Source organism: Hordeum vulgare, chromosome 2H, assembly GCF_904849725.1.
Source record: "Hordeum vulgare subsp. vulgare chromosome 2H, MorexV3_pseudomolecules_assembly, whole genome shotgun sequence".
Classification (NCBI taxonomy): Eukaryota; Viridiplantae; Streptophyta; class Magnoliopsida; order Poales; family Poaceae; genus Hordeum; species Hordeum vulgare.
In genome coordinates, this window is record NC_058519.1 from 471,937,049 (window position 1) to 471,963,330 (window position 26,282).

General features: G+C 43.2%; 2 protein-coding genes across 2 annotated transcripts; both read left to right on the top strand.

The window, feature by feature from the left end:
* Positions 1–264: 264 nt before the first annotated feature.
* On the top strand, positions 265–2,755 carry LOC123426701 (serine decarboxylase 1). Its single transcript, XM_045110572.1, has 5 exons — positions 265–631; positions 1,100–1,331; positions 1,429–1,622; positions 1,701–1,834; positions 1,926–2,755. The coding sequence occupies exons 1-5, from the start codon at positions 361–363 to the stop codon at positions 2,493–2,495; spliced, it is 1,401 nt and encodes a 466-aa protein (XP_044966507.1). The 5' UTR covers positions 265–360; the 3' UTR covers positions 2,496–2,755.
* Positions 2,756–7,091: 4,336 nt separating this feature from the next.
* LOC123430274 (RING-H2 finger protein ATL78-like) lies at positions 7,092–8,294 on the top strand. Its single transcript, XM_045114150.1, has one exon. It carries the CDS (start codon positions 7,370–7,372, stop codon positions 7,967–7,969), a length of 600 nt encoding a protein of 199 aa, XP_044970085.1. The 5' UTR covers positions 7,092–7,369; the 3' UTR covers positions 7,970–8,294.
* Positions 8,295–26,282: the final 17,988 nt, after the last annotated feature.

Here is a 26,282-nt window from a genome sequence, read left to right on the forward strand (position 1 = left end):
TTCGAATAAAGTGAAATGAATCAGGGGACGAGCCGTATTTTGTTTCTGGGCCTGTTTGCAGTTCGGGACGCGGGAAATCGGTGCGCTCAGCTTGTGTATTGGTCGGCCCTTCCGAGGCCCGAATCAATCAATCAATCAAGATTGGGCTTTGGAGATCTTGCCGGGGCCCACACGATCACGACGGGCCAATCAACCAAAGCCTTTTCTTTTCTGCGAGGCACGCACGGGGCAGCCTAATCAACCATACCATATTTCCATCCAGATCTCAAATCAAAGCCTCCAACCAAAGCCTCCTCCTCCGCCCTCTCCAATCCCACCACTCTCGTCCCCGACGCCGACGCCGACGCCGACGCCGACGCCATGACGGGCGGCATCGCCAATGGCGTGACGGCGCCAAGTGGCCCGGGGCTCCCCGAGAAGGCCGTCGCGGCGCCGCTGCCCGAGGAGCTGGCGCCGGAGGTGGTGGAGGGGGCGAGGGAGATCGTGCTGGGGAGGAACATGCACGCCTCCTGCTTCGCGGTGAAGGAGCCCGACGCCGACGACGAGTTCACCGGCGAGCGCGAGGCCACCATGGCCGGCGTCCTCGCACGCTACCGCCGCTCCCTCGTCGAGCGCACCAAACACCACCTCGGTAAAGTCCCCCCTTCCTCCTCTGCTCGTTCCTTTGATGCAGTGAAGAATGATCCGGTCCGATTAGTGTGGTGATACAGTGATCCTAGCCCCGATTTATGCTACTCACTTCGTTTCATAATTACTGTCGTGGTTTTAGTTCAAACCACGACAATAATTATGCAACTGAGGGAGTACTCCCTCCATTCACTATTCAGTATTGTAAGATGTTTTATGGAGTCGCTTTTTTTCTGATTCGGATGTATATAGACTCATTTTAATCCGTATATAGTCCATATTGAAATATCAAAAACGTCTTATAATAGTGAAGTATTTGCCTGTTAACCTTTTGGTGAGGAGGTGGAACGTGTATTGACTACATCCAGTTCCTGGAGGTGCAATGTCATCGATGAATCTGGTTGAGTGCGACAACTGACTTTTATAGCCATCTGCTTCCACTCTTACGACACTCTCATCTGTTTGCATGTAGGCTACCCATACAATCTGGACTTTGAGTACGGTGCTCTTTCCCAGCTGCAGCACTTCTCTATTAACAACCTGGGCGACCCATTCATTGAGAGCAACTATGGCGTGCACTCGAGGCAGTTTGAAGTGGGTGTGTTGGATTGGTTTGCTCGCTTGTGGGACCTGGAAAAGGATGAATATTGGGGATACATTACAAACTGTGGCACCGAAGGAAACCTGCATGGGATTCTTGTCGGGTCAGTACTTACAATATACTGTACTACATATATAATATAGACAGAGATATACCTCTTGTTTCTGAAATCTTATTTACACCTACAAACTGTTTAACAGAAGAGAAGTTTTCCCTGATGGGATCTTGTATGCCTCTCGTGACTCCCACTACTCAGTATTCAAAGCAGCGAGAATGTACAGGATGGATTGTGTCAAAGTGGATACTCTTGTCTCTGGAGAAATGGATTGTGCGGATTTTGGAAGAAAGCTACTTGAAAACAAAGATAAACCTGCTATTATTAATGTCAACATTGGTGAGCTACACTCTTTACTCCACTTGCAAATCTGCACCTTCATGATCGGGCTGTAAACGCAACTGTTTCTTCATGTAGGGACAACTGTCAAGGGAGCAGTTGATGATCTTGACTTGGTTATCGAAACACTTGAAAAAAGTGGGTTCAAGGATCGGTTTTATATACACTGTGATGGTGCTCTGTTTGGTCTGATGATGCCATTTGTTAAGCTGGTAGCTCTATTTTTGCCCCCTAACGCCATATTGGTTGCTTCTTTTGACACATTGTTTTATTATCCTTGATTTTATTATTGCTGATCAACAGGCACCTAGGGTATCCTTTAAGAAGCCCATTGGGAGTGTGAGCGTGTCTGGTCACAAGTTTGTTGGATGTCCCATGCCCTGTGGTGTCCAGATAACAAGGTTGAATCACATAAATGCCCTTTCTAGTAATGTGGAGTATCTAGCTTCACGTGATGCTACAATCATGGGAAGCAGGAATGGTCATGCTCCCATCTTCCTATGGTACACCCTGAACAGGAAAGGCTATAGAGGTTTTCAGAAGGAAGTTCAGAAATGCTTGAGAAATGCACATTACCTTAAAGATCGGCTCAAGGATGCTGGAATTAGTGCGATGCTTAACGAGCTCAGCAGTACAGTAGTTTTTGAGAGGCCAAAGGACGAGGAGTTTGTGCGACGGTGGCAGCTTGCTTGTGAGGGAAGTATATCACATGTTGTGGTAATGCCCAGTGTCACTGTCGATAAGCTGGATACTTTCTTAAATGAGTTGGTGGAGAAGCGAGTAACCTGGTACCAGGAAGGAAAATGCCAATCTCCTTGCATTGCAGCTGATGTTGGCCAGGAGAATTGTCTTTGTACTCTGCACAAGAAATAAGTTTGTCAGGGGACACTCTGTGAGTTCAAATGTTGGATACTTGAGTATTTACATTGGTTGGTGTCGTATTTACCACCTCCCAATCGTGCATCCTTTATTGTTCATTGTTGTCATGGACTCATTTAATGCTAGTCCTCGCTTTATATCTATACGAGACAGATCTTAGCACAGTAGCATGCTGAACTCTATGTGTTGTATTCATCGTCCGTCTTCCATCTATTCTTCAATAAAGTTCTGTGCAAATGATGTATCCAAATGAAGTTACTGGTATCTTGTCCTGTATCGGCATGCCATATCCGTAACATATCTTGTATGTTTTACAAAGTTTAGCAACTCATTAGCTAGCCATAATTTTGACAAGACAGAATGCTTATCGCTATGTTACCTTTTTTCAGCATGTGCTGACGAACATATGGTTAAAATTTGAATCGATTTAACTAAGGACAATATCGTCAATTTTTGTGTTCTTGAGAAATAATGGGTGAATGGCACATAAAAATCCAAAAGAGTCCTAACACAAGAACATCCTTTGCACATTTCATAGTAAAACTTAACTATGTAAAGTGCATTTATCCTAGCACTAACTTAGGACTTATTTATTCTTTCATCCGTGTTCTGGCAGATTGTGGTGTAGATACAGGTGATAAGTAGGAATGCCACTTTATGCATAAATGGCCTACCACTAGCAGCAAAAGGGTAATCTATCTATCAGATGGTCGGATAAGGTCAGATGTCTAGTGTGGCTGCCTCTCCCTGTCTAGTGTGGCTGACTCTTGCATAGAGCTACTTAAGTTGACCCATGTCAAATATATCTGTGTTCTGACATTGGACTCTTATCCTAACCCTAAGCTTTCCTAATATACTACTGACTGCCTGGGCGGCTGGACCTTCTAACTGGAATAGGGAGTACACACAATACCATACAATAGACTGCCTTCGTAGGTGTTTTTCAGTTTACAACTGATATGGGCCTTAGATTTATGAAAGATAAGCTAACTAGAAAAAGACTGGAGGCTGCATTTTGCAGGGGTAAGAGTAAGACTAGGTTCCTATAATCACTCCCCAGACCTCATCTTGTGTGCTAGCTCTATGCACTCGGTCTGTCAAACTAAGCTCTTTCACCATGCAAGCGATGAGATGCTGCCTCATAAATAAAGTAGGGATATAATATGTCAGTGCCTCTTCAATTCAGGTGATCCATCTCGCATTTGCTGATAGAGTTTATTACTTGTTTTTTGTTGTGTTTATCAGTTCATGCTCACCTTAGCCCAGGTGATACTTAAATAACCTGTGGATCAGCTTTCACCACAGAGTTCTCTGAGCCTATTGTGCTTTGTTCTTCTTTTGACTGTTAGTCACACCTGATTATTTATATGCTACACTTCTGATGTTCTATGGCTATTTAACCTTGTATTGTTATGATAGTTGGTACGGATTAGATAACAACGGTATTAATTCTTCTGTTTCTTTTTTAAAATTTCCTGTTTGAAGTCTTGTTTTCGGAATTCAATGTCTTATGAAGCAAAACAAGGATAACAGGAAAGCATTTATATGTATGTTTACTACGGTGAATGCTTATATTAGAACTATGATGAATGTTTGCTTATATTTAATATACCAAATGAACACGAAAACACTGCACATAAAGAGCATTATTGTCACCTGACATTTTTCTTACTATTCATGTGCACTAGCTGAATAGGGTCTGCTCTATATATGCTTATGGGCGGTGGTGGGGGCAGTGCTCTAGGATATGGCTGGGTTTTCCAGATTTGTGATTGAAGCAGTTTCATCAAGATGCATAGATTCAGCTTCAAAAAAAATGCAGGCTGAAGGGATAGGAGGTGGTATTTTCACCTTCACTTACGTACAAGTATAAAGAACCCACTTCATGGTGCATATTTTTCGATGAATACCTTGTGCTTCCTCATCTCCCCACTCTCCATCTTCCTAAAATACCTCTAGCAGTTCACTCTCCAGTCCGGACAGACTTCTAACAAATGGATCCTTGTCCTAACAACATTCCCTTTTGTCTCACACCCACTCTCATCATGTCGGTTTTGCTAATCGCTGCCACTGGATGATGTGTAAACCCCCCACTATCTGGGTATATCATCTCTCATCGCTGTCTAGTATGGCTGCCTCTTCCTGTTGCGCAGCAGCAAAGATGCTGAGTTATACATTTCCAGAAACCTTTGTTACATGTTAATATGCATTTAAAGAAGGTTGCTGAATAGTTATTCAAAGTTTGTGGCTTTATTCATGCTGCGCCTAATATAACACGGTTGACTTGACCCTATTCCTTATATCTAGTATATATCTGCTAACCTGATGTGGTGCAAGAGTGTGTTGGCAAGGGCTAACTGCATTAAAGGAAATTGCGACACGGACTTTCTTTCCGTTTATCGCAGCAAGTTATCTGGAGCAGCATTCATCAGCATCCATACTTTTTACATTGATTTCTCTTTCTTGTCATGGGTTGCCTTTTGTTCTTTTTGTTGTACATGGACCGAGGCTATTTCTCCTGATGGGTAACCTATAGATTTGAGGCATTGTGCTCTTCTTGTAACCTGAATGGTTAAATATACCAGGTCTAAAAGGCACAAAGCGACTTAAGATAAGGTTAAATTAGGGGCAGCTTGGAAGGATCGCATGATTTACACGTAGATGTCTACAAGTTCATCACTCAAGAAGGCCTGGTGCAATGGTCAGAGCTTGTGGCAAACAGTTTATGTGTACGTTAGAAACGAGAAGTTGGACCCATTGGTGCGTACTTTCTTGACATCATAAGAGAAGCTCATAGGATAGCTTTGGTCTTTGCAGATAAGCATGAGTAGAAATTAAAAACAGCGCCCATGGGCACTAACAGGCTGTTGATTATCCTACTGAGCTGACCCTTCTGATCTGCGTGATGCCTGTCAATGCTGTTGCCTGAATTTCATTTTCAAAAATCTTCTCGCCATTCTACGATCTTGGGCGTTACCTCATGTACATTCCCTAGTCCAACTGCCGCAACATTTGATCCTTCGTCATCCTAGGGCCAGGCTCATCTGAAGCAACCAAAGTCCTTTAGTTCGCAACATTTGATTATTATGTACCGTATTTGACATGGATATTTGCTAACGGATACATATTTATGAAACACCCCTCCTCGTGCTTCATTGTTAGGGTACTCTGAATTGTGTCTAGTAGCTTTACTAAAGTAGTAGCTATTGTCATGATACACTGATGCACAAGATCTGAGATGTAACTGGCCTTGATACAACAGAAAACAGCAGCCATTATGGTTGTAACTGTCAGCAACGTGCGAAAGAAACATACGTTTTGATGGAGGAAGCAGCACTCATCATGGTTTATATATGTATGATGATGCTTCGTTGCACACCATATAACTTAACTTATTTTTTTTTATGCCAGAATTGCTTTGTTCTGGACTAATCAGTCATCTAAGAGGTGCTTTACCCACTAGGACTGCTGCTGATGACCCTAGTAGCAGTAGCTCTCATTTGACAAATCACCCTCCGGTTTTGCTAGCTGTGCTGTATGGCTGATTCTGATGCACTCAAAGTGGAAAACTGAAGAATAATGATCCTCCTTTTTCCCTTCCTGTCTTAGTATTCGCCGCAGTCCTTATCGTCTCTGTAGCCGCATAGTTAATTTCAAGTTGCAACAGCTATGTAAATCTACACCAAGTTGCAGTTGATTCTCCTTGGATCAAAATATTTGCCGGCAAGTTTCACGATCTGCCGGGCTAATTACATTCAATAACATATCCAGAGTGCACTTTCCTGCAGTTATGAGTAGTGTTTCTGTAAACTTGCAGGAATGGCTTGGCAGTAAAAAATTGTTGTTCTCTTTCAGTGGCTTATTTAATGGATTTATGCAAGTAATGCCTCGGCACTGTGTTTTCATATGGAACCAGACAGGGTCTCATTCCATTTTATACAGTTCCGATCTCCCTGCTTCTATATGTAGCATTATTAGGCAGACAAGGCATGGTGCTCCGTATGGCCCTCTGATTCCCAGAAAACGCACCGAGATCAGATGCAGCCCACTTGCCGCGACCAAATGAATTTCCAACTCTGCACCTTGAGGCCCTGTTTGTTTCAGAAGTCTCGAGACTTTTTTTTTGTCTCAACTAAAAACTCCCTAGTCCCTATCCGTTTGTTTTTTGGACTAAACATGGATTAGAGGTCATTAAATAACATGCAAAAAGACCATGTTACCCCTAGTAATATACTACTCCCTCCGTTCCTAAATATAAGACCTTGTAGAGATTTTACTATAGACTACATACGGAGTAAAATGAGTGAATCTATACTTTAAAATATGTCTATATAGATCCGTATGTAGTCCATAGTACAATCTTTACAAGGTCTTATATTTAGGAACGGAGGGAGTACAAATTATTAAATGACATACTAAAAGTAGGTGCACTGTTGAAAAAAGTACCAAAAAAGTCCCCAAAAGACCATCCCATAGGTACTTCTTCCTTTAATCCCAAAATAACCTCTTTTAGTCCCTAAGAGTCCCTCCTGTTTGTTTCATATAGGACTAAAAGGGATTTTTTAGTCCCTAGACTAAAAAGTCCCTGAAAATAAACACCCCTGAGCCATTCGCCTGAAAGCATTTGTCTCTATTGGCTGGTGAGGACAAAAAGGTCAGCCAGCCGTGCCAAATAAAATATAACTCACGCCTTATTGTTGCAGCCTTAAACCTTAATGAGCCTATAAATACCTGAGCATAACCCCGGCTTATGATTCTACCAGGGGCAAATCACATTCACATAGCAGCAAAGCAATACAGAAGAAAGGCCTATACTACGAAGCTAGATTGATCCACGTTCTGAAGCAAGATTACCGCCAAGAGTGAGCATGTACTCAAGAAGGACGCTGCTTCACACCCCTTCCTTCTCCGGGGGCCAGCCCTCCGGTCCAATCCAGCCGGTGACCGACGGCGGCGCTCCGGGAAGCAGCAGCTTCGACGCGAACGTGGTGATGATCCTCGCCGTCCTCCTCTGCGCGCTCATCTGCGCGCTGGGGCTCAACTCGATCGTCCGGTGCGCGCTGCGGTGCTCGAGCCGTGTGGTGGCGGACGCGGAGCCCAGCCGGGTGGTGGCGCGGCTGGCCAAGGGCGGTCTGAGGAGGAAGGCGGTGCGAGCCATGCCGATCATGGTCTACTCGGCCGGGCTGAAGCTCAACACGGCCTGCCCGATGTGCGCCATCTGCCTCTCGGACTTCGAGGCCGGGGAGCACGTCAAGGTCCTGCCCAAGTGCAACCATGGCTTCCATGTCAGATGCATTGACCGGTGGCTCCTCGCGCGCTCCACGTGCCCGACGTGCCGCCAGTGCTTGTTCGCCGAGCCGAAGAGGGCGTGCGGGTGCTCCGAGCCGGGCCAGCCCGACCCGGCGAGAGTCCACTCCGTGCTTGTGCCGCTCAGGCCTGAAGGTTTGATCACCACGTATGATTTTTAGAGCCATTGTTATCAGTTGCTTCCACTTGTTGCATGAAGGATGACACAGAGTGGCCGCGAGTCTTTTGCCTTCCTTCGTAACGGAGTGGCCGTGGGGTCATAACACAGTAGAAGGTTGTGTTGTTGACTCGGTGTTTGTTACTGCCAAAAAAACTGGCTTGTAGTCATGCTGCTCCTGTACATTGTGTATGTAGTCCCTCCCTAGTACTAGAAGGAACTGTGCATTTCCTCCGTGTTTCAGCAGCTCGTGTGTTGATGCCAATTATTGCTGGAGATTGTCATGGGAAACAGGTGCGATGAATCACATTTGAATGTCACTTTGAAAAGAAAGGAACAACAAGATTGCAGGTCTAATCGTATGGCAGTGCCGCACCACCGGTCCAGCATTATGGTGATTGGATTTGGAGGTCAACCTGTCGAGAGGTTGCTAAGGTTCAAGCCTCGGTGGAGGCAGCATATTCTCGAGCCATTACCAAGAGATCAGGACCTTGCAGTAGTAGACTTCGCAGCTAAGCCACATAATTCACGCCTGGGTCCACACCCGGCTATAGGCATGGCCACTTCGGCTATATGTGTTTATCTGCTGCTCTTCTACATAGGATCACGAGGTGATTGCCCAGTGGCATGTGTCGCATTGCTATTGCTTAACTATTCTTCCTCTGATTTGATGGTGCATCCGCTAGTTTAGCTGTGGTTTACATGAACATTGGGTTGTGCTCACTGAAAACGAAAACCGCCTGATACCCACTCAATGGAAAGCTGAGATCTTTCTGCAGCTTATGCGGTTCCGTTGGACCAGACACTTCACAGTCACAATGATTATGAGAATGTTGTAACAGTGTTATGAAGAACGTACTGATTGTTTCCTGCACCATTCTTCTTTTCTGAGCAAAGTTGTACTATTCTTCTAAAGGCCCCATTCACAGGATTTGCTGTAAGTGGAGCTCATGTTATTGATTACAATAATGGGTAATGGGTCTCGTTGAATTATTGGTGTGCAATAATGGGTAAGACTAGCTCCTGGTAGTTCTTCACATTAACAGTGTCTCGGCAGGTTTTGCGTCCTTGTAGTTAAAAGTTTTATTGTTTTTCCCTTGGTTATATCAATACGAAAGAAAATCTTATTCCAACTTTAACAAAACAAGAGTTGTTTCTGATGACAAAGACGGTGATTTATTGTTTGGGCGAAATATTTTTCCAACACACATCAAAATGTGCTTCTTTTTGTAATTAGAAAAGGGCAACGAGAAGGCGCAAGTCAACAACTTAAGGTGGTAGTGTGGAACATGTGGGGGTTAAACTATCAAACACGCAGGTGTTCGAAGTTGCGGGTATGACATGTATGGGTGTATCTGAAATATAATGCTTGATTCTTTGTCCATTCAACATTTTTGGGTTTTTACCTTCGAAGTTATTAATTTTTATAGCACGAGAGCGATAAATCTCCTCGGCAACATAACGTCCTTTCCATTTGAAGAGGAGTTTTCCTGCAAAAAATCTAAAACGAGAATTGTACAAAAGCACTAAGTCTCCTACATTATATTCTCGTTTTTGAATTCTCTTGTCATGCCATCTTTTAACCCTTTTTTTTAAATAACTTAGCATTTTCATAAGCTTGTGTCCTTCATTCATCCAGTGAGCTAATATCAAATAACCTCTTCTCACCGACAAGTTTTAAATCATAATTAAGTTCTTTAGTTGCCCAATATATCTTATGTTCTAACTCAAGAGGTAAATGACAAGCTTTTCCATGGACCATTTTATATGGCGACATCCCTATGGGATTCTTATAAGCCCACAAAGCATCATGAAGTTTCTTAGATCAATTCTTTCTGGGCCTATTACAGTCTTCTGCAAGATTAATTTTATTTCTCGATTGCTCAGTTCAACTTGACCATTAGATTGAGGATGGTAAGGTGATGCAATTCTATGGTTAACATCATATTTAACTAGCAGTTTACGGAAAGCACCATGAATAAAATGTGAACCACCATCAGTCATTAAATATCTAGGGACCCCAAACCTCAGAAAGATAATGTCCTTAAACATTTTAATAGAAGTGTTATGATCAGCACTACTAGTTGGAATGGCTTCTACCCACTTAGTAACGTAATCAACAACAACTAAAATATGAGTAAAAAGGTCCCATAAAGTCAAAATCCCACACATCAAATGGTTCAATAGAAACTGAATAGTTCATAGGCATTTCCCGACGTTTACCAACATTAGCAACTCTTTGGCATTCATCACAAGAAAGGACTACTTACGAGCATCTTTTAAAATAGTAGGCCAATAGAAACCGGATTGTAATACCTTGTGTGCAGTTCTGTCACCGGCATGGTGTCCTCCGTAGGCCTTGGAATGGCACTTCCTTAAAATTTGTTCCTACTCATGCTCAACTATACAACGTCTAATAACACCATCTACTCCTTTATAAAGATGTGGGTCATCCCAAAAGTAATGCCGTAAATCAAAGAAGATTTTTTTGTTGACAAGTGAAGCGGAATATATTTAGCAACAATGTAATTTGCATAAGCCGCATACCAAGGAGTACTACATGAAGTGTTTATAAGCTCATCAGGAAAATTATCATCAATAGGCAGTTGGTCATCAAGAATATTTTCCATCCTAGACAAGTTATCTACTACAGGGTTATCAGCTCCATTTCTATCAACGATACGCAAATCAAACTCTTGAAGTAAGAGTACTCATCTAATAAGTCTAGGCTTAGCATATTTCTTTTCCATAAGGTATTTAATAGCAGCACGGTCAGTTTGAATAGTTACATTAGAATCAACAATATATTGCCTAAACTTATCACATGCAAACACAACTGCTAAAAAATCATTTTCAGTAGTAGCATAATTCCTTTGAGTGGTGTCTAGGATCTTACTAGCATAATGAATGACATTCAATTTCTTGACTACTCTTTGCCCTAGAACAACACAAACAACATAATCACTAGCATCACACCTAATTTCAAAGGGTAGGTTCCAATCAGGTGGTTGGACAATAGATGTTGAAATTAAAGCTTTCTTATGTATTTCAAAGGCTTCTACACAATCTCATCAAAAACAAAAGGAACATCTTTTTGGAAAATATTAGTTAGTGGCCTAGAAATCTTTGAGAAATCTTTAATGAAATGCCTTTAGAAACCAGCATGACCAAGGAAACTTCTTATACCTTTGATATCTTTTGGGCAAGGCATTTTCTCTATTGCATCAACGTTGGCCTTATCCACCTCAATACCTCGTTCGGAAATCGTAAGCCCAAGCATTATAGCTTCATTCACCATAAAGTGTCACTTCTCCCAATTCAAGACGAGATTAGTTTCTTCACATCTCTGCAAAACTCGATCAAGGTTTCTCAAGCAATCATCAAAAGAAGTCTCGTAAATGGAAAAATCATCCATGAAAACCTCAACACTCTTTTCATAAAAGTCAGAGAATATAGCAGTCATACATCTTTGAAAGGTATCAAGTGCATTTCATAGACCAAAAGGCATACGCCTATAAGCATAAGTTCAAAAGGGACAAGTAAAGGTAGTTTTCTCTTGGTCCTCTTTTGATACATGTATTTGAGAGAATCCAGAATATCCATTAAGAGAGCAAAAATGTGTGTGCTGAGATAATATTTCTAACATTTGATCGATTAAAGGCAAGGGGTAATGATATTTTCTAGTAGCCTTATTTATTTTCCTGAAATTAATTACCATCCTATAACTAGTTACTATCCTTTGTGGAATAAGTTCATTTTTATCATTAGGAACAATAGTTATACCACCTTTCTCAGGAATAGACCGAACATGACTTACCCATCTACTATCGACAATAGGATAGCTTATACCTCCTTCCAGAATTTTTAGTATTTCAGTTCTTACCACCTCTTTCATCTTAGGGTTGAGACGGCATTGATGATCAACAACTGGTTTAGCATCAGGTTCCATATTAATCTTGTGCTGACAGAGAGTGGGGCTCATGCCTTTAAGATCATCAAGAGTATATCCAATAGCAGCCCTGTGCTTCTTTAGAATTTTGAGTAATCTCTTTTCTTCATGTTCTGAAAGGTTGGCACTAATAATAATAGGATATATCTTCTTTTCATCAAGATAAGCATATTTCAAAGTATCAGGTAAAGCCTTAAGCTCAAATACAGGATCTCCCTTGGGTGGAGGAGGATCACCTAAAATTTCAACTGGCAAGTTATGCTTAAGGATAGGTTGTTGATAAAGGAGTAGCTTATCTATTTCATTCCTTTCATTCAAATGTATATCATTCTCATGGTCTAGCAAAAGTATTGTTCTAGTGGATCGGTAGGAGGTAAAGCAATAGAAGCAAGAGCAATTATTTCATCCTTACTATGCAATTGTTTTCCATCTGGCTGTTTTCTAAACTTGGAGAAGTTAAACTCATGAGAAATATCACCAAAGCTCACTTTGACCTTCTCAGTAGCACAATCAATTTCAGCATTAACCATATTCAAGAAAGGTCTACCAAATATGATGGGACATAAGTTATCTTGTTCCGAACCAAGTACTAAGAAATCAGTGGGGTACTTGACTTTTCTGCACAATACTTCAACATCTCTAACAATCCCAAGTGGCGAAATAGTATCACGGTTTGCAAGCTCAATAGTGACATCAATATCTTCAATTTCAGATATTATCTTCAATTTCAGAGGGTGCTATATCATGCATAATTTCTTGATATAATGTAAAAGGTATAGCACTAATACTAGCACCAATATCACACAGGCCATGATAGCAATTATCTCCAATTTTAACCGAGATGACATGTCTGCCTACCACTTGTTTATTTTTATCTAGTTCATCTTGTTTGTTTCCAACATGTTTCGCAATTCGAGCAACTTCATCACAGAGGTAAATAACCTACCCATCAATATTATTAACTAGAAGATCTTTAAGTATAGCTACATTAGGCTCAACATTTATTTGTTCAGAAGGTGTAGGTGTTCTAACATAACTCTTATTAACCACTGTTGTAGCCTTAGCATGTTCTCTAATCCTAACAGGGAAAGGAGGTTTCTTAATGTAGGCAGTAGGAACAATTGGATCAACATGGTTAACAATTATTTCTTCCTTCTTAATTCTGACAGGTTCCTTGGGTAATTTTTCAATGGGAAGATGATATTTAAACCATTTTTTGTTGGGATGGTCAACATAGGTAGCAAAAGATACGCAGAAAGTAGCTACTATCTCAGAGTCAAGGTCGTATTTGTTGCTAAACTTATGAAAAGGAGAAGTTTCCATGAAAAATTCAACACAATGAAAGTTGAGCTTTATATCTGCCTCTTTACCTTCGTGAAGTTCTCAATCTTCAGCGTTGCATTTAATATTTTCCAGAAGAACCCATCTAAATTCAACAGTCTCCTTCATATAGGACCCGACAGCACAAGCATCGAGTAATGTTTGATCATCATGAGAAAGCCGAGCATATTTTTTTTGTATAATCAATTCCTTTGGAAGCTCATGGTTGGGGTAAGTGTGCATCATATATTTAAGCCTCCCCCAAGCTTGATTGATGCTTTCTCCTTCACGAGGCTAGCAATTAGATGCATGGGATAATACTTCTGGTGAAGTTCTAGCTTCAAGTGATTCCAATCCCATGATCCAATAGCATCCGATAGCCTGTACCACACTAGTGCTTTTCCTCCAAAGATAAAGGGAAAACTTTCTTTTTTAACTTTGTCTTCGGGTAGACCTGGGAGCTTAAACAATCCACAAATCTCATTGCCATATATCAAATGGTAATCAGGATGAGTTGAACCGTTATATGGATTAGCCAACAGTTTCTCTACCATACCCAAAGGAATCTCATAGTAAATATTTTCAGTAGGTTAAAAAGGTTGAGGAACAATTTTCTCAACTTCCATTCGAGGCGAAGATGCCCCAAACAAGCCGTTGGGTAATGTAGCATAAATTCAAAAAAATTCCTACGCATATTCAGATCTTCCTATGGAGAGACCAGCAACGAGAGAGGGGTGAGTGAATCTTCATACCTTTGAAGATTGCTAAGCGGAAGTGTTGCTAGAACGTGGTTGATGGAGTCGTACTCGCAGCGATTCAGATCGCGATGTGATTCCGATCTAATGCCGAACCACGACACCTTCGCGTTCAACACACTTGCAGCCCGGTGACGTCTCTCGCACCTTGATCCAGCAAGGAGGAGGGAAAGGTTGGGAAAGATCTCTGGCAGCACGATGGCGTGGTGTCGATGGAGAGACGAGGTCTCCCGGTAGGGCTTGGCCAAGCACCGTGGGAGAGGAAGAAGGGGGGCACGGCTGCGCCGAGGGAGATGGAAAACTGTGTGCAAAACAGCCCCAAAACCCCCACTATATATAGGAGGAGGGGAACGGGGTGCCACCCCTAGGGTTCCCACCCTAGGTGGTGCGGCAGCCCCCCCAGATGGGAGGTGCGGCGGCCAGGGCAGGGGGAGGGGGTGGCGCACCCCTAGGTGGGCCTTAGGCCCACCAGCGCCTAGGGTTCCCCCCTCTCCACCTCCTGCGCCTTGGGCCTCCTTGTGGGAGGCGCACCAGCCCACTTTGGGCTGGTTGCCCTCCCTCTTTTGGCCCATGCTACCTCTTGGGGCTGGTGGCCCCTCCCGGTGGACCCCCAGGACCATTTCTGGTGGTACCGGTACATTACCGGTGACGTCCGAAACATTTCCGGTGTCCAAAACCATCCATCCTATATATCAATCTTTACCTCCCGACCATTCCGGATCTCCTCGTGACGTCCGGGATCTCATCTGGGACTCCGAAAAACTTTAGGTAACCTTGTATAACAATTCCCTATAACCCTAGCGTCATCGAACCTTAAGTGTGTAGACCCTACGGGTTCGGGAGACACGCAGACATGACCGAGACACTTCTCCGGCCAATAACCATCGGCGGGGTGTGGATACCCATGGTGGCTCCCAGTTGCTCCACGATGATCTCATCGGATGAACCACGATGTCAAGGATTCAATCAATCCTGTATGCAATTCCCTTTGTTTGTCGATATACAACTTGCCCGAGATTCGATCGTCGGTATACCTATACCTTGTTCAATCTCGTTACCGGTAAGTCTCTTTACTTGTTCCGTAGCACGTCATCGTGTGACTAACTCCTTAGTCACATTGAGCTCATGATGATGTTCTACCGAGTGGGCCCAGAGATACCTCTCCGTCATGCGGAGTGACAAATCCCGATCTCGATTCGTACCAACCCAACAGACACTTTCAGAGGTACCCATAGTGCACCTTTATAGTCACCCAGTTACGTTGTGATGTTTGATACACCCAAAGCACTCCTACGGTATCCGGGAGTTTCACAATCTCACGGTCGAAGGAAAAGACACTTGACATTAGAAAAGCTTTAGCATACGAACAATACGATCTAGTGCTATGCTTAGGATTGGGTCTTGTCCATCACATCATTCTCCCAATGATGTGATCCCGTTATCAATGACATCTAATGCCCATGACCAGGAAACCATGATCATCTATTGACTAACGAGCTAGCCAACTAGAGGCTTCCTAGGGACACATTGTGATCTATTTATTCACACATGCATTACTGTTTCCTGTTAATACAATTATAGCATGAACAATAGACGATTATCATGAACAAGGAAATATGATAATAACCATTTTATTATTGCATCTAGGGCATATTTCCAATAGTCTCCCACTTGCACTAGAGTCAATAATCTAGTTACATTGTGATGTATCGAACACCCATAGCATTATGGTGTTGATCATGTTTTGCTCGTGGAAGAGGTTTAGTCAACGGGTCTACAACATTTAGATCCGTATGTACTTTACAAATCTCTATTACTCCACTCTGTACATGGTCCTGGATGGAGTTGTAGCGGCGTTTGATGTGCTTCGTCTTCTGGTGAAACCTGGGCTCCTTGGCTATGGCAATGGCCCCAGTGTTATCACAGAAGAGTGTCATTGGACCCGACGCGCTTGGAACCACTCCAAGGTCGGTGATGAGCTCCTTCATCCAAATTCCTTCATGATCTGCTTCTGAAGCAGCTATGTACTCCGCTTCACATGTAGATGCTGCCACGACTTCTTGCTTGCTGCTGCACCAGCTCACCGCCCCACCATTCAAAACATATACGTATCCGGTCTGTGACTTAGAGTCATCCGGATCTGTGTCGAAGCTAGCATCGACCTAACCCTTTACGACGAGCTCTTCGTCACCTCCATAAACGAGAAACATCTCCTTAGTCCTCTTCAGGTACTTAATTATATTCTTGACTGTTGTCCAGTGTTCCATACCGGGATCACTTTGGTACCTCCCTACCAAACTTATGGCAAGGTTTATATCAGGTCTGGTACACAGCATGGCATACATTAGAGAGCCTATGACTGAAGCGTAGGGGACAATACTCATCTTCTCTCTATCTTCTGCCGTGGTCGGTGACTGAGTCTTACTCAATCTCATACCTTTCAAAACTGGCAAGAACCCTTTCTTTGAGTTTTCCATATTGAACTTCTTCAATATCTTGTCAAGGTATATACTTTGTGAAAGACCTATGAGGCGCCTCGATCTTTCTCTATAGATCTTGATGCCTAATATGTATGCAGCTTCTCCAAGGTCCTTCATTGAAAAACTCTTGTTCAAATAGGCCTTTATGCTCTCCAACATCTCTATATTATTCCCCATCAATAATATGTCATCCACATATAGTATGAGGAAAGCTACAGAGCTCCCACTCACTTTCTTGTACAGACAGGCTTCTCCATAAACCTGTATGAACCCAAACGCTTTAATCACCTCATTAAAGCGAATGTTCCAACTCCGAGATGCTTGCACCAACCCATAGATGGAGCGCTGGAGCTTGCACACTTTGTTAGCACCCTTAGGGTCGACAAAACCTTCTGGTTGCATCATATACAACTCTTCCTTAAGGTTCCCATTAAGGAACGCTGTTTTGACGTCCATTTGCCAAATTTCATAATCATAAAAGGCGGCAATTGCTAACATGATTTGGACTGATTTCAGCTTCGCTACGGGAGAGAAAGTCTCTTCGTAGTCAATTCCTTGAATTTGTCGAAAACCCTTTGCGACAAGTCGAGCTTTATAAACGGTTACATTACCGTTTGCATCAGTCTTCCTCTTGAAGATCCATTTATTTTCTATGGCTCGCCGGTCATCGGGCAAGTCCACCAAAGTCCATACTTTGTTCTCATACATGGATCCTATCTCGGATTTCATAGCTTCAAGCCATTTGTTGGAATCCGGGCCCGCCATTGCTTCTTCATAGTTCGAAGGTTCATCGTTGTCTAACAACATGATTTCCATCACAGGGTTGCCGTACCACTCTGGTGCGGAGCGTGCCCTTGTGGACCTTCGCGGTTCAGTAGTAACTTGATCCGAAGCTTCATGATCATTATCATTAACTTCCTCTTTAGTTGGTGCAGGCGCCACATGAACAATTTCCCGCGTTCCGCTACTTTCCTGTTCGAGAGGGGGTGTAATTACCTCATCAAGTTCTACTTTCCTCCCACTTACTTCTTTCGAGAGAAACTCTTTCTCTAGAAACGATCCTTTATTGGCAACAAAGGTTTTACCTTTGGATCTAAGATAGAAGGTATACCCAATAGTTTCCTTAGGGTATCCTATGAATGCGCATTTCTCTGCTTTGGGTTCGAGCTTTTCTGGTTGAAGTTCCTTCACATAAGCATCGCAGCCCCAAACTTTAAGAAACGACAACTTAGGTTTCTTGCCAAACCATAGTTCATACGGTGTCATCTCAACGGATTTAGACGGTGCCCTATTTAAAGTGAATGCTGCAGTTTCTAATGCGTATCCCCAAAATGATAGCGGTAAGTCGGTAAGAGACATCATAGATCGTACCATATCTAATAAAGTGCGATTACGACGTTCAGACACTCCGTTGCGTTGCGATGTGCCAGGCTGCGTCAGTTGTGAAACGATTCCACATTTCCTTAGGTGTGTTCCAAACTCGTGACTCAAATATTCTCCTCCACGATCAGATCGTAGACATTTAATTTTCCTGTCACGTTGATTCTCAACCTCACTCTGAAATTCCTTGAACTTTTCAAACGTCTCAGATTTGTGCTTCATCAAGTATATATACCCATACCTACTCAAATCATCGGTGAGAGTGAGAACATAACGATAGCCACCGCGAGCTTCAACATTCATTGGACCACACACATCAGTATGTATTATTTCCAATAAGTCGGTTGCTCTCTCCATTATTCCTGATAATGGAGTCTTAGTCATCTTGCCCATGAGGCACGGTTCGCATGTGTCAAATGATTCAAAGTCAAGAGACTCTAATAGTCCATCAGTATGGAGCTTCTTCATGCGCTTAACATCGATATGACCAAGGCGGTAGTGCCACAAGTATGTGGGACTATCATTATCAACTTTACATCTTTTGGTACTCACACTATGAATATGCGTAACATCACGATCGAGATTCACCAAGAATAAACCATTCACCAGCGGAGCATGACCATAAAACATATCACTCATATAAATAGAACAACCATTATTCTCTGACTTAAATGAGTAGCCGTCTCGCATTAAGCAAGACCCTGATACAATATTCATGCTCAAAGCTGGTACTAAATAACAATTATTAAGGTTTAAAACTAATCCCGACGGTAGATGTAGAGGTAGCGTGCCGATGGCGATCACATCGACCTTGGAGCCATTCCCGACGCGCATCGTCACCTTGTCCTTGGCCAGTCTCCGCTTATTCCGCAGTTCCTGCTTTGAGTTGCAAATGTGAGCAACAACACCGGTATCAAATACCCAGGAGCTACTACGAGCGCTGGTAAGGTACACATAAATAACATGTATATCCCATATACCTTTAACGTTGCCGGCCTTCTTGTCCGCTAAGTATTTGGGGCAGTTCCGCTTCCAGTGACCTTTTCCCTTGCAATAGAAGCACTCAGTCTCAGGCTTGGGTCCATTCTTTTTCTTCTTCCCGGCATCTGGCTTACCGGGTGCGGCAACGGCTTTGCCGTCTTTCTTGAAGTTCTTCTTACCCTTGCACTTCTTGAAACTAGTGGTCTTGTTGACCATCAACACTTGATGCTCTTTCTTGATTTCTACTTCTGCAGACTTGAGCATCGAGTACAACTTGATAATGGTCTTCTCCATCCCTTGCATGTTGTAGTTCAGCACAAAACCTTTGTAGCTTGGTGGGAGAGACTGGAGGATTCTGTCAATTATAGCATCATCCGGAAGTTTGACTCCAAGTGAAGTCAGACGGCCGTGTAACCCAGACATTTTGAGTATGTGCTCACTGAGAGAACTGTTCTCCTCCATCTTACAGCTAAAGAACTTGTCGGAGACCTCATATCTCTCGACACGGGCATGAGCTTGAAAAACTAGTTTCAGCTCTTGGAACATCTCATATGCACCGTGTTGCTCAAAACGCTTTTGGAGCCCTGTTTCCAAACTGTATAACATGCCACACCTAACCAGAGAGTAGTCATCACTTCGCGTTTGCCAAACGTTCATAATGTCCTGGGCTGCTGCGGGAGCGGGAGGGTCACCTAGCGGCGCATCAAGGACATAAGCCTTTTTAGCTGCTTCAAGGATGAGCTTCAAGTTGCGAACCCAGCCCACATAGTTGCTACCATCATCTTTCAGCTTGTTTTTCTCTAGGAATGCGTTGAAATTGAGGTTGACGTTGGCCATCTACAATATTTATAAAGACAACTTTTAGACTAAGTTCATGACAATTAAGTTCATTTAATCAAATTAAGTATGAACTCCCACTTAAATCGACATCCCTCCAGTCATCTAAGTGATACATGATCCATGTTGACTAACACGTGTCCGATCATCACGTGAGACGGACTAGTCACCATGGTGAGCAACTTCATGCTGATCGTATTCAACCATACGACTCATGTTCGACCTTTCGGTCTCTTGTATTCGAGGTCATGTCTGTACATGCTAAGCTCGTCGAGTCAACCTAGGTGTTTCGCGTGTGTAAATCTGGCTTACACCCGTTGTATGCGAACGTTAGAATCTATCACACCCGATCATCACGTGGTGCTTCGAGACAACGATCCTTCGCAACGGTGCACACTTAGGGGAATACGTTCTCCAAATTTTAAGAGGGATCATCTTATTATGCTACCGTCGTTCTAAGCAATAAGATGAAAAACATGATAAACATCACAATGCAATCATATAGTGACATGATATGGCCATTATCATCTTTGCTCTTTCGATCTCCATCTTCAGGCATCGCATGATCATCATCGTCACCGGCGTGACACCATGATCTCCATCATCGTGTCTCCGTGAAGTCGTCATGCCAACTACTACTATCACTACTACTATAGCTAACCGTTAGCAATGAAGTAAAAGTAGTAAGCACATGGCGTTGCATCTCATACAATAAATTAAGACAACTCCTATGGCTCCTGCCGGTTGCCATACTCATCGACATGCAAGTCATGAAACCTATTACAATAACATGATCATCTCATACATCATACATGCAACATCACAACTTTGGCCATATCACATCACATGTCAAACCCTGCAAAAACAAGTTAGACGTCCTCTAATTGTTGTTGCAAGTTTTACGTGGCTGATTTGGGTTTCTAGAAAGAACGCTTTCTTACCTACGTGACAGCCACAATGATGATATGACAAAGCTATTTACCCTTCATAAGGACCCTTTTCATCAAATCCAATCCGACTAGAGTAGGAGAGACAGACACCCCCTAGCCACCTTTATGCACGGTGTGCATGTCTGTCGGTGGAACTAGTCTCACGTAAGCGTACATGTAAGGTCGGTTCGGGCCGCTTCATCCCACAATACCGCCGGAAAAGAACAAGACTAGTATAGGAAAGCAATGGAAAAATCATCGCCCACAACCTTTTGTGTTCTACTCGTGCATAGAATCTACGCATAAAAAGCCTGGCTCGGATGCCACTGTTGGGTAACGTAGCATAAATTCAAAAAAATTCCTGCGCATATTTAGATCTTCCTATGGAGAGACCAGCAACGTGAGAGGGGTGAGTGCATCTTCATACCTTTGAAGATATGCTAAGCGGAAGCGTTGCCAGAACGCTGTTGATGGACTCATACTCGCGGCGATTCAGATTGCGGTGTGATTCCGATCTAGTGCCGAACCACGACACCTCCGCGTTCAACACACGTGCATCCCGGTGACGTATCCTGCACCTTGATCCAGCAAGTAGGAGGGATAGGTTGGGGAAGATCTCCGGTAGCACGACGGCATGGTGTCGATGGAGAGACGAGGTCTCCTGGCAGGGCTTCACCAAGCACCGTGGGAGAGGAAGAAGGGGGGCAGGGCTGCGTCGAGGGAGATGGAAAACTGTGTGCAAAACAGCCCCAAAACCCCCACTATATATAGGAGGAGGGGAAGGGGGTGCCACCCCTAGGGTTCCCACTCTAGGTGGTGCAGCAGCCCCCCCCCCAGATGGGAGGTGCAGCGGCCAGGGTAGGGGGAGGGGGTAGCGCACCCCTAGGTGGGCCTTAGGCCGACCAACGCCTAGGGTTTCCCCCCCTCTCCACCTCTTGCGCCTTGGGCCTCCTTGTGGGAGGCGCACCAGCCCACTTTGGGCTGGTTGCCCTCCCTCTTTTGGCCCATGCTAGCTCTTAGGGCTGGTGGCCCCTCCCGGTGGACCCCCGTGACCATTTCTGGTGGTCCCGGTACATTACCGGTGACGCCCGAAACATTTCCGGTGTCCAAAACCATCCATCCTATATATCAATCTTTACCTCCCGACAATTCTGGAGCTCCTCGTGACGTCCGGGATCTCATCCGGGACTCCGAACAACTTTCGGTAACCTCGTATAACAATTCCCTATAACCCTAGCGTCATCGAACCTTAAGTGTGTAGACCCTACGGGTTCGGGAGACAGGCAGACATGACCGAGACACTTCTCCGGCCAATAACCATCAGCGGGGTCTGGATACCCATGGTGGCTCCCACTTTCTCCACGATGATCTCATCGGATGAACCACGATGTCAAGGATTCAATCAATCCCGTATACAATTCCCTTTGTCTGTCGGTATACAACTTGCCCGAGATTCGATCGTCGGTATACCTATAGCTTGTTCAATCTCGTTACCGGTAAGTCTCTTTACTCATTTCATAGCACATCATCGTGTGACTAACTCCTTCACATTGAGCTCATGATGATGTTCTACCGAGTGGGCCCAGAGATACCTCTCCGTCATGCGGAGTGACAAATCCCGATCTTGCTTCGTACCAACCCTACAGACACTTTCAGAGGTACCCGTAGTGCACCTTTATAGTCACCCAGTTACGTTGTGACGTTTGATACACCCAAAGCACTCCTACGGTATCCGGGAGTTGCACAATCTCACGGTCGAAGGAAAAGACACTTGACATTAGAAAAGCTTTAGCATACGAACAATACGATCTAGTGCTATGCTTAGGATTGGGTCTTGTCCATCACATCATTCTCCCAATGATGTGATCCCGTTAGCAATGACATCTAATGCCCATGACCAGGAAACCATGATCATCTATTGACTAACGAGCTAGCCAACTAGAGGCTTGCTTGGGACACATTGTGATCTATTTATTCACACATGTATTACTGTTTCCTGTTAATACAATTATAGCATGAACAATAGACGATTATCATGAACAAGGAAATATGATAATAACCATTTTATTATTGCCTCTAGGGCATATTTCCAACACAAGCCACTCAAAGGGTGAATGTTCACACTGATAAGCAACAGTAAATTTCAGCGTGTTCCGAAAGTGTTTCCTTACCAATTTCCACTTACCAAGGCGCTTCACTCCCCGACAGTGGCGCCAAAAAAACGTCTTGATGACGCACAAGTATAGGGGATCAAACGTAGTCCTTTCCATAAGTAAGAGTATCGAACCCAACCAGGAGTAGAAGGAAATGATAACCAGTTTTCGGTAAGGAATTCTTTGCAAGTGTTGTAAGTAATAGTGATAGATAGTTTTCTAGCAAGATAATTCGTAACAAGTGACAAGTACCAATAGTAGAAAAGGTGCAGAAAGGTAGCCCAATCCTTTTTATAACAACGGACATGCTTGAAAGTTCTCTTATGTAAAGCAAGTGCTCCCGAGGACACATGGGAATTTCTGTCTAGTCATGTTCATCATATTAAGTTGATTCTCATTCGCTACTTTGATGATTTGATATGTGGGTGGACTGATGCTAAGGTGCTGTTCTTACTTGAACTAACAACCTACTTATGATTACCCCCTCTCGCAAGCATCCAAAACTATGAAAGAAGAATTAATAATAATCTAACCATAGCATGAAACATGTGGACCCAAATCACCTCCTCATGAAGCAACACATAAACTGGGGTTTAAGCTTCTGTCACTCTTGCAACCCATCATATATTTGTTACTCCACAATGACTCCCCTTAGGCCCATAACATAGTGAAGTGTCATGTAGTCGACGTTCACATGACACCACTAAGAGAAGTAACCACATCCATATCATCATAATATCAAAAGAATACCAACTTTATATGATTACTTATAACAAGACTTCTTCCATGTCCCCGGGAACAATAATTACTACTCACACATCATCGACATGTTCAATATCAGAGGTGTAATAATAATAATTAATGATGTGAACATAATATGTTCCAACAAGCATCAACTACAAGATGTAATCAACACAACTAGTAACCCACAGGTACCAATCTGAGGTTTTGAGACAAAGTTGAATACACGTGATGAACTAGGGTTGGCAATGAGATGGTGATGGTGAATATGTTGATGAAGATTGGTCCTCCCACGAAGGAGGAAATATTAGTGATGATGATGGCTTCGATTTCCCCCTCCCGTAGGGAAGTTCCGCGACAGAATCTCTCTGCCGAAGAGCAAAAGGGCCTTTGCCCATATTTCTGCCTTGAGACGGTGGTGCTTCATCCCAAAAGATGACTTACAATTTTTACTAGGGTAAAACACACCATATAGGAGAAGATATTGCCAGAGGGCCAGCTGGAGCCCCACAAGCCATCATGGCGTGGCCACCGGGGGGCGGGGGGGGGGGGGGGCTATTGGCTTGTGCCCAGCTGGTGGCCCCTCTCCAATATATTTTTGGCCCAAAAAATCTTATATATTCCAAAAAAATCTCCGTTAAATTTCAGGTCATTTGGAGCAAGTTGTTTTTTCTGCCTTTTTCTCGGTTTCCTGGTCCAGAATTCCTGTTTCCACATATTTCCCTCTCAGTGATGTACCTTGCATATTCAGAGAGAAAGAGCATAATAATTGTATGATAATAAGGGATAATGGGAAGGATCAACACATATATCAATAGTAATTCATGATGCAAAATGAGTGTATCGGTTAGCAATATTTGTAGAAGCATAGTTGGCGCAACAACCCCAATGACGAAATGATGATGGAGATCATGGTGTAATGCCGGTGACAATGAAGATCATGTCGGTGCTTTGGAGATGGAGATCAAAAGCACAAGATGATGATGGCCATATCATGTCACTTTTATGATTTGCATGTGATGTTAATCCTTTCATGCATCTTATTTTGCTTAGGACGATGGTAGCATTATAAGATGATCCCTCACAAAAATTTCAAGATAAAATTGTGTTATCTCCAAGTGTGCACCATTGTGAAGGTTCATCATTTCGAGGCACCACGTGATGACCGGTGTGATTGACTCTACGTTCGCATACAATGGGTGTAAGACTATTTTGCACATGCAAAACACTTAGGTTAAACTTGACGAGCCTAGGATGTACAGACATGGCCTCAGAACACAAGAGACCGAAAGGTCGAACATGAGTCATCTAGTAGATATGATCAACATGGAGATGTTCACCGTTGAAACCGCCTCATCTCAAATGATGATCGGACTTGGGTTGGTGAATTTGGATCATGTTACACTCGAACAACTTGAGGGGTGTTGATTTGAGTGGGAGTTCTTAAGTAATATGATTAATTGAACTTATTATCATGAACATAGTCTAAGTTTCATTTGCAAATTATGTTGTAGAACAATAGCTCGCACTATAATACGTTCCTGGAGAAAACTAAGTTGAAAGATGATAGTAGAAATTTTGCGGATTGGGTCCATAAAATGAGGATTGCCCTCATTGCTGCACTTAAGGCTTATGTCCTTGAAGCACCTCTCCATGTGCCACCCCCTCAAGCGTCATATGTGGATGTTGTGAACATTTGACACACACACTTTTGATGACTACTTGATCGTTCAGTGTGTCATGCCTTTTGACTTTGAATTGAGTCTCCAAAGATGTTTTGAACGTCACGGAGCATATGAGATGTTCCAAGAGCTGAAATTAGGATTTCAGGCGCGTGCTCGTGTTGAGAGGCATGAGACCTCCGACAAGTTCTTTGCGTGCAAGATGAAGGAGAATAGCTCAATCGGTGAGTATGTGCTCAGATTTTGTGGGTGGTATAATCGCTTGAATCAAGTGGGAGTTAATCTTCAACATAAGATGGTGATGGACAAAGTTCTCCAAGTCACTGCCACCAACCTACTAGAGTTTAGTGACAAACTATAACAAGGCAGGGATGGAGAAGATGATCCCTGAGCTATTCGTGATGTTTTACACCGCGAAGATAGAAATCAAGAAAGAGCATCAAGTGTTGATGCTTAGTAAAACCACTAGTTTCAAGAAGGGCAAGGGCAATAAGGGAAACTTCGAGAATGCCAAGCTAGTGGTCATTCCAATGAAGAAACCCAAGGTTGGACCCAAACCCGAGACTGAGTGCTTCTGTTTTGAGGAGACGGACACTGGAAGCGGAACTGCCCCAAATACTTGGCAGATAAGAAGGTTGGCAATGTCAACAAAAGTATATTTGATATACATGTTATTGACGTGTGCCTTTCTAGTGCTTGTTGTAGCCCCTGGGTATTTGATACCGGTTCAATTGCTAATATTAGTAACTCGAAATAGGAGTTGCGGGATAAATGGAGAATAGCTAAGGGCAAGGTGACATTGTGTGTTGGAAGTGTTTCCAAGGTTGATGTGATCACCATCGCACGCTACATCTACCTTTTTGATTAGTGTTAAACCTAAATAAATTTTATTTGGTGTCTGTGTTAAGCACGAACACTATATTGATCTTGTTTATTGCGAGACAACTATTCATGTAAGTCCGAGAATAATGGTTATTCTATGTACGTGAATAATATTTTGTATGGTCATGCATCCAATGTGATTGGTTTATTTAATCTCGGTCGTAATAATACACATGTTCGGAACATTGATGCCGAAAGATGCAAATTTGATGATGATAGTACCACATG

Excerpts from the sequence above, each read along its gene's own strand:
- LOC123426701 (XM_045110572.1), top strand. The coding sequence starts at position 361 with ATGACGGGCGGCATCGCCAATGGCGTGACGGCGCCAAGTGGCCCGGGG. Across the intron at positions 1,623-1,700 it reads TATTATTAATGTCAACATTG|GGACAACTGTCAAGGGAGCA; the intron begins GTGAGCTACACT and ends TTCTTCATGTAG. Across the intron at positions 1,835-1,925 it reads TGATGCCATTTGTTAAGCTG|GCACCTAGGGTATCCTTTAA; the intron begins GTAGCTCTATTT and ends GCTGATCAACAG.
- LOC123430274 (XM_045114150.1), top strand. The coding sequence starts at position 7,370 with ATGTACTCAAGAAGGACGCTGCTTCACACCCCTTCCTTCTCCGGGGGC.